The sequence below is a fragment of the Belonocnema kinseyi genome, chromosome 6 (assembly GCF_010883055.1).
Source record: "Belonocnema kinseyi isolate 2016_QV_RU_SX_M_011 chromosome 6, B_treatae_v1, whole genome shotgun sequence".
NCBI lineage: Eukaryota > Metazoa > Arthropoda > Insecta > Hymenoptera > Cynipidae > Belonocnema > Belonocnema kinseyi.
This window is the reverse complement of record NC_046662.1, coordinates 132419004-132428596: the sequence shown is the minus strand read 5'-3', so window position 1 is coordinate 132428596 and position 9593 is coordinate 132419004. Positions and strand designations below refer to the sequence as shown.

The 9593-nt window shown below is 38.6% G+C and overlaps 1 protein-coding gene across 2 annotated transcripts in view; it reads left to right on the top strand.

Moving 5' to 3' along the window:
- Positions 1–9397, top strand: part of LOC117174167 (putative uncharacterized protein DDB_G0271606) — a 255406-nt gene extending 246009 nt beyond the window's left edge. For both annotated transcript variants that reach the window (XM_033362995.1, XM_033362994.1), the window contains one exon: positions 8226–9397. In XM_033362995.1, the coding sequence (XP_033218886.1) occupies positions 8226–8291 (66 nt within the window). In that variant the 3' untranslated portion in view covers positions 8292–9397. The remainder of the gene's footprint in view (positions 1–8225) is intronic.
- Positions 9398–9593: the final 196 nt, after the last annotated feature.

Below are 9593 nucleotides of genomic sequence, written 5' to 3'. Positions count from 1 at the left end.
AGCATTTAGCTCACATACTATCTAGTTGTCCAACACACGCGGGAACGACCTACATTCAAAGGCACAATGCGGCACTAAGAGTACTTTATTGCCATCTCTGTCTTATAAGGTCTATATATATATTCAGTTATTATATATTATTTTAGCGATGGTGAAATCATTAAAAACATTGTTAATGGAATTTTTACATATATTTTTCTGTTGCCCAGATTTTCAATTATTCATCTCATATCTATCATATATTTTTTTCTTATTGTATGGGAAAGGTTTTGGTTTTGTCTTATGTATTAGCTGCAATTGTTGTTTGGAAAATATTTCTCTAGGCTAATATGTATATTTAGAAAAATAATTCTAGAACCAGGAAAACCTTAATTTTTATGTTTTGCACCTCCGAGGGCACCGATCATAAGGTCAACTATCTCAACTGAAAATTTTGAGCACAGTTGCTGCATCTCCTTTTTAAGATATTGATACCTCTCCTCGATGATGTCAGGCATCATCGTCAGCACGATGTCAGGCATCACGTGTGTAATGGAGACTGATGTCTGAAAATCGTAGTTTCAGAAAATTCCGGACTTCTCGTTGTAAACAACTGACTCTATCTCCTCGAAGTGTTCGGCAGAGCTAGGTCGCGACCAACACCGTAAGAGCGACAAAGATGGTAGTCAAGCACTCTTAGGACTGCATAGTGTCTTTAAAGATAGTCGTTCATGCATGAATGGGACACCTGGATAGTATGTATTCTAGGTACTCAGCATGTGTATGACATGCTCTGAACCTAACGCTGGGAAATTCCTAACATAAAAAGTAGTTACGTTATACTAAGGTGGAAATGACACTGTCTTGGAACGTGAAAATGGAACCCTCTGTACCGAAATTAAGTCCTGATAATCTGAGGAAAGCAAAAGTTTACGTCGAGGAACTTTTCCATTTGTTAAGATGTGAGCTGTATACATAAAATTTTAAGTTATGATCGTGGCACGGAATAATTGATATGCAAGCTGTTACATGGAACTTTGACCTGCTTCAGAGAGGCTATTTCACTGATTTTATGTCCTGTATGCGACTCTGACGAACGCCTAGGTATGTAGAGGCCAGTGTCAAAGCTATGAAAAGTGAGAAAAGTACATTGATCCATCTAGATGCCTCACTTCGAAAAGCATAATGGACAAAAAAATGCAGAACGTGTCTGTACAAACATAATGCGGCCGTAAGAGTAGTTTATTGCCATCTTTGTTGCTCTTTCGATGTTGTCCGCGACCCTATGCTGCCGAACGCTGCGAGGAAGATAAATTCAATTGTCCAAAAAGAGAATTGCCAAATTTTCTTTAAATACGATTTGAGGATAGCTGTCTGCATTGCACACTCGAAGCGATTCTACCTCAAATATTCGCTTAAAATAATTTTCCTTGCGATAGGTGCTCTCGGAGGTGCCAAAAACATGCTATGTTACTTGCGAGATGGAAGACACACGAGGGTTTCGTCAGTCCGCCCTTTTGATTTCGTCGTACCCTGTGGCCACCCACCTTATGATCATGGTGTATATATAGCGCAGATCAATCCACATAGTAAATGTATTTCATACAGAAAACACGTTTTAAACAAGTAAACAACGGAAACGCTCTGTCGGAAGTAAAAGTATTCAAACGGAGAAGAAATACGTTTTGTAGCGAAAATAAATTTCGTTATAGTACGCCGTGGATAAATAAGAATTGAAATACGAATAGGATTGAAAGATTGAAGCCCGCAATTATAGAATCGCAGTGGAAACAATTAGAGCGTATAGTTGAGAGTAGGGAAGCGGGTTGAAACTCAAGGATTAAACGGATAGTAAGTACATTTTTAGGCAGACGATTGAAGATAATATAAAATTATTAGCCTGGATACATCTCCTGTCCATGATAGGTGAAGAGAAGAGTATAAGTTCATCGAGGATTAATAAGTATTCAATCATGGTTGGATAAAAAGGATTGAAATGCATAAGTATATAAATGGCTATGAATGCAGAAAAAGAAGGTTAGATAATGATTGAATCGGATAGATTTGATGGATATGACAATGATAAATGAGGAGAGACGGTTACCGCACGGATGCGAACAGATTAAGACATAAAGAAGCCCTGTTTGAATGTATATATATATATATGTGTGTGTGTGTGTGTGTGTGTGTGTGTGTGTGTGTGTGTGTGTGTGTGTGTGTGTGTGTGTGTGTGTGTGTGTTAAGGTGGAAATGAGACCGTCTTGGCATGCCAAAATGAAACCCTCCGTACCAGACTTCAATCCGGGTGATTTAAGGAAAGCAAACGTTAGCTCACATGACATTGACTGATCCTCCACATTTCTGTGGAAGATACCGTGCATCCTCTTATCGAGGAGCTGTTCACGAAAGTTTTTCTCTTGTGCTTTCTTAATCCGGGCTTTCAGGAGTGAGTATTCGAGATATATAAGATTTGATGCATTTTGCTATATATATAATTAACAATTTGTCATAAGGACAACCGCAGGATTTCGCCGAGAGCCGGTGCTAATCTGGAAAATTGCACCCGCTTCCAGCGAAATCGCGGTAAAATTTCAGCCACAACCACGTCTCACGACCGTGAGATAGGTGGTTACGGTCTGTAACGGAATCAATACGACGATCCGGCAAAAGTTTCGTGCACCATGAGAACATGGAGGGATCCAAGAACTACCGCCTTCTGCATTTTTCCTACAAGTGTTTCAGCATATTGTTGACACGCAGAGATGCTTTTCAGGATATTAACGAGTGAAAGCTTGGCACCTCCAAGAGCGCCGATGATGAGGACGATTAGTTCAACAGAATATTCCGGGTGCAATCGTTGCAAATTCCTTATAAGGTCTCTCTACCTCTCTTTCCTTTCATTCTCCTTGGCTCTGCTGTTTTTGTCAGCTGGTGCCGAAAATTTGATAACAAACATGGTTTGCTTCTCGAAATCAAGAAGAACCATGTCTGGCCTCGAGTGTGCAACAGAAACTATTGTCGAGTATATAAACTTCCAGTATATGCGGCACTTCCCATTCTCGACAATTTACTCGATTTCCCTAGGAGCGTTTAGAGCAGAGATATTAAAGTTATTGCCGTAAGAGTGACAGAGATGGTAATAAAGCACTCTTAGTTCCGCATTGTGCCTTTGGATGTAAGTCGTTCCCGCATGAGTTGGACAACTAGATAGTATGTGAGCTAAATGCTCGGGGTGTGCATGGCACGCCCTGCAGCTATCATCGGGAATGTCTTAGCTCAAAATTTGGCTACGGTATGTTAAGGTGGAAATGACACCGTCTTGGCATGCCAAAATGAAACCCGGCGTACCATACTTCAATCCGGGCGATTTAAGGAAAGTAAACGATAGCTCACACGATATTGACTGATCCTCCACATTTCTGTGGAAAATACCGTGCATCCTCTTATCGAGGAGCTGTTCACGAAAGATTTTCTCTTGTGCTTTCTTAATCCGGGCTTTCTGGAGTGAGTACTCGAGATAGATGAGATTTGATGGATTTTGCTCACCTCTAATACTGAAGTTAAGTCCAAGTGTTTCAGCAGCCTCCTCCGCTGCTTTGTACAGAAACGCTCCTTTGCCCACTTCTTCGTAATATCTGACCATTTTAAGAAGAGGGTCTCTTCCATTTGCGGCTCTATGTGCTGTACCCAGAATAATCCTGTTGTGAAGACATTCAAGACTCAATATTCCGCGACCACCTTGACGTTGTGCGATGTACAGTCGCAGAATAGAAGACTTAAGATGCATGCTTTTGTTCATGTGCATAACCTTTCTTGTCACGATATCAAGGGATCTGAGCTCGTTCTTCGTCCATGGAACTACCCCAAATGAATACAGTACTACTGGGATGGCAAGCGAGTTCGTTCCAGATACTTTGTTCTTCGCCGACAGTTCGGAAGACCAAATTTGCCTGATGAGACGTTTGTATCTGCTTCGGAGAGTATCCTTTATAGATGTAACATCCTGAATACGGCTCTGTGGCACGTCCAGGTATGTCTAAGTCTCTCCAGCGCAAAGGTGTCTTATAGCGCTTCTATCAACGAGCTCAGCATCTTTAGGGATGCCATTAAGTTTTCCTCGCTTCAAATAAATCTTGGCGCATTGGTCTGACCCAAATTCTATTCAAATTTCCTTAGTATATCGTTTGACAATCCCTAGAGCTAGATGTAGTTGCTCTTTGTTCTGAGCATAGATCTTAAGATCGTCCATGTAAAATACATGAGTGACCTTGTACTTTCAATCTGCAGGTTTGCCGCACAAGTATCCGTCGGAATGGCGAACTGCTAGTGATAGTGGCAATAATATAAGGCAAAAGAGGAGTGGGCTCATGGTGTCGCCCTGAAAGACACCTCTCTGAAAGGTGACCTTGTTAGTTGTGTTTTTTCCAGATAAGATAGTAAATCTGGTTTTCCAAAGCGGCATCAATCTCTCTATGCACCTCTGGTTTGGACGGGTGGTCGACTGTAACTGGAGGGTCTTGGAAGAGTCGAGATGGGTCAGAGAGAAACTGTTGATTTTCCCTGGCCCATCTCTCCCTCCGCTCTAGACTTTTCTTAGCATTAGATAGTATACGTATTCTCGCAACAATATGTTGCCTGATGGTCAGCAGCTTTGACTTGTTAAGTGTGTGATAACGGATCCCGAGTTCGCGCGCGAACTTTCGAACCTTGGCTGTAAAATTCCTGCCAGATGTGATTTAGTCAATCACACACTGAATGCGGGACGCGTACTGTCTTGCCCAGCCTATCATTTTCAACAAAGCTCGTCATCCACTTCAGCCAGATCTTTAGGATTGATAGAAACCTTGGTTTTGATGTTTCTCCGGGTCATAAAGCATTGCTCTTCCTCTGTTGGATGCCTGCCCGCGGTTGGTCTTAGTGACGCCTCTTTTTCTCTGTTGAAGGCTTGTTCTATCTGTGGTAGAGTAGGCGTTCCGCTTACATAGCCCCTTTTTCGGAGTATTTCGGCATGGTTTCGCAGACGTTGCTGCAAAAAGTGCGATATCTCCGGGTGTTTCTCGCATCACAGAGCATGCAGCCATCCCATGTAACCTCGTTCAGGGGCCACACTCCCATCGTAGCACTCTAGCAAGTCGTGATTTAGTCGCTCCGTCCACCTAAAGATCCCGAGATTCCGCCGATCCATCGCATTGAATCCATTTTCATTGGCTCCCCCAGCTCTAGGGTGGTCGGCATTGCTGGCTGACCCATTGTCGGGAGCCCCGCGGGTTCAGTTATTTTAAACCGCAGTTACTACAACTATGTTTGGTCTTGTCATTGTTGTTCCTACGAGAAGCTAGGGAAAGGGGTTCGTCCATCTTTGTAGAGCCCCGCCTGCAAGGATATCGCTGCGTACTATGAGAGGTCGCCCGGTATCCCAGATTCACCGTTCTAGATACCTCACCCAGGTGCCATTCAGTTTTCGGCATGGTTGTCACACCTGCGCAAAATGCATCAAATCTTATCTATCTCGAGTACTCACACCTGAAAGCTTGGATTAAGAAAGCACAAGAGAAAAACTTTCGTGAACAGCTCCTCGATAAGAGGATGCACGGTATCTTCTACAGAAATATGGAGGATCAGTCAATGCCGTGTGAGCTAACGTTTGCTTTCCTTAAATCACCCGGATTGAAGTTTGGTACGAAGGGTTTCATTTTCGCATGCCAAGACGGTGTCATTTCCACCTTAACATACCGTCGCCACATTTTGAGCCAAGACATTCCCGATGATAGCTGCAGGGCGTGCCATGCACATCCCGAGCATTTAGCTCACATACTATCTAGCTGTCCAATTAATGCGAGAACGACCTACATCCGAAGGCACAATGCGGCACTAAGAGTACTTTATTACCAGCTCTGTCACTGTTACGGCATTAACCTTAATATCACTCCTCTAAATGCTCCTAGGGAAATCGAGTCAATTGTCGAGAATGGGAAGTGCCGCATATACTGGAATTTTATATTCTCGACAATTATTTCTGTTGCACACTCGAGGCCAGACATGGTTCTTGACTTCGAGAAGCGAATCATGTTCGTTATCGAATTTTCGGCATCAGCTGACAAAAACATTATAGCCAAGGAGAATGAATAGAAAGAGAGTTATAGAGACCTTATAAGGCATTTGCAACGATTCTACCCGGAATATTCTGTTAAACTAATCGTCCTTATCATCGGCGCTCTTGGAGATGCCAAGCTTTCACTCGTTAATAGCCTGAAAAGCATCTCTGCGTGTCAACAATATGCTAAAACACTTGCGGGGAAAATGCAGCAGGCCGTAGTCCTTGGATCGCTCCGTTTTCTCAGGGTGCACGTAACTTTTGCCGCATCGTCGTATTGATTCCGTTACAGACTGTAACCAGCTATCTCACGGTTTTGAGACGTGGTTGTGGCTGAAATTTTACCGCGATTTCGCTGGAAGCGGGTGCAATTTTTCAAATTAGCACCCGCTCCCGGTGAAATCCTGCGGTTGTCCTTATGACAAATTTTTAATGATATATATATATATATTTCTACATCTTTGCATATTATATTATGTGTATGCTTCGTTCAGCTCGCAAAGGTGCTTTATAGCCCTCTGAGCTTTTTTCTTAATATAATAAATTAAATAATATCTCGTTCAATTACTCGAAACTGGTTCACTTTTTTTTCCAAATATTGTTTGGCCTGAAATCAGCCATAAAGTATCCACGAAGTGAAATTTTCTTTTGTTCAAAATTAGATTTTGCAAAACATTTTTTCTCCTGCCAAATCGTTCAAATTTGGGTAAATCTCATTGCCTCCTTTATTTCTTAATATATTAAAATCATTGTAAATCTTAGTGCACTCCAAATGTGTTTTAATTCTTAGATTTAGGATCGGTATTTATATTTTTCTAAGAACGACATTAACAGCGTTGATAATATTATTTTCTTTACATAGCATAACTTTTAGTAACGCTGCAAACGTCAATAGTATTTACGAAAAATTATTTAATAACTGTTTATGTGTGAAAAAGCACCGCAGGAGCTTTATTTTACATTTGGTATTTTTGCAGGGTCGGAAGTTCTGCATAACCTTTCCTAAACATCGATATGTCGATTATTGTCGATATTTTTACAACATCTTGACTAAAAAATGTTAGATGACTGAAATATTGAATTTAGGTCTACAGTTTTTCCGCGATTAAGAAGTTTGATTTTACGTCACGTCTCGTCGGTAAAATTATTTTCTTTATGCAGATTACCTCGTGGTTGGCACATTAACATTTTTGTTATAGGTTATTACAGAAAAAGATATTTTTTAGAACGTAAGTAGTAAAAAATCTATCATCGTAATTCTTACTGAAGTGTATATTGTTTTTCGTTTGATCTATTAGTCTTTGAGTAATATTAAATTGGAAAAAGAACTTCTACACTTGAGCAAATATTACGACGACGGATGGTTCACTACTAACGCGCCAAAAATATAAATTTCCCCATATTTACCTGTCATTATTTTAAAATTGCATTAATGATGATTTTCATAGAGACAGAAATACATTTTTCATACCCAGTATTCATGATAGCAGTCAATAATTGATCGTTTTTAGAACAGGTAGAAATTGCAAAATAACATGATACAGTGTTTCTGTATTTATTCTTTGCCAACACGCTACAGCCAGAAGCATTCTCCTATCCCGTCAACCAACAAAGCCACTGGAAATCTGTCAACTTTTTGCGAACATTTGGTACGTGGCACATGCGAGAGAGCGAGACTCGCTCTCTCACATTTAACCCCCCCCCCCTTCCCCCAACTATTCCCAAAAAGTTGGCATGTTGTTGTAAAAAACAGTTTGATGTTCATGGGGCGCACTCCTATGGAGGTAAACATAGTAGACTAGTGGAATAGTTTTGATTAGTGAGGTGATTGCTAGAGTTTGTGCAATTAATTCGTTGGTCAAAACTATTACGCTGTTCTACTAATATATCTCCATAGAACTGCACATTTACTATTACTTCGTGGACCATGTTCACGCTGCAGCTGAGTAGGAATGCTTTCGTACTGTCGCCGAATTAGCGAAGTAGATTACGGAGTAAATACTTACAACGTTGAATGAAAAAAAACCGACGTTTTTTGTATTTATGTCTGCCAAGGCGATGAAAATACCCCATGGTTTTTTTATAATCCTGTTTAGTTAATAATAACTGAAACAATAATAATATTATTACATTAATATATTTCATTTTTCAGCTCTATGCAAGAGTAAAGCCAACCAAAGTGGACAGAAACCATTTGATATCTACAAAAGATCAGTAAAATCTCCCTTGTATTGTTAGAGTATTCTATAAGCGATATTAGACTGTTAAGCACCAGAAATATAAGTTTATTTTTCATCAATATCATATTTGTAATTACCTCTGTAGTTGAAAGTGTTTTTTTAAAATAAACGTTACACGGTGTGCCTGAACATAGGTTTAATGACAAAAACTTTCACCACAGATATTTGAACCGGAATTAATTAGTACTTCAAAATAAAGGATCTGTATCGAATTTCAAAAATCTTTGCCGGGCGGTTTCGAAAAAAAAGTGCGTTTGAAATTTAAAATTATCAAATTGTCAAATTTAAATAATTTACTACAAAAATTATATTTATTGCATTCATTTAACTATATTAGTATCGTTTTATAACCATATAATTATATTAAAACGCACATAATGTTGAATTATTACTAATTATTCTAAATAAATCTCTCAAAAAACTGAATGATTATAAAATAATTGCGAAATAATTTAATGATATGCACATTCATTTCAAAATAGTTTTTTGACTAAATTTAACAGTTATAAGTATTTTACAGTAATTATTATTATTATATATATCTTGCACAAAATACATCCATTGATATAACACAATTATATTTAATTATTTATACAAATTTATAGAAACAAATCAAATTCATTTTTATATGTCTATTATTCAATTTCAAACGGGAGGAGAGTTGTACGCTCGAACTGCTTTTAATAAATTCAAATAACAAAAAAATACAAAAAAACAAAATAAAAAATAGAAAACAAATAAAGTTCATTTTTCTTCTATGTAATACATGAAAAAACACTGCATGAACTTTTGGTGTAACAGATATCTCCAAGTAACAGTAGCTTTCTTGAAATGCAGAAATATTTTTTCATAATTTTCTTTTAAATGTGGAGAAAAATAAGAATCTGCAACTGCTCGAAAGTCTTGAAAACACTTTACATATTTAAGGTATTTGATACAACAAAAACTACGTAAAATGTCTATTTTATTCAACAGTTTTTTACAAGAGCATAGAATCTTTTTATGCCGATTCCAAAAAAATTTGGGCTAACTATAAAGTAGCTTATACAAATATAAGCTACTTTTTTTTGGAATCGGCATAAAAAGATTCTATGCTCTTGTAAAAAAACTGTTGAATAAAATAGACATTTTACGTAGTTTTTGTTGTATCAAATGCCTTAAATATGTAAAGTGTTTTTAAGACTTTCGAGCAGTTGCAGATTCTTATTTTTCTCCACATTTAAAAGAAAATTATGAAAAAATATTTCTGCATTTCAAGAAAGCTACTGTTACTTGGAGAT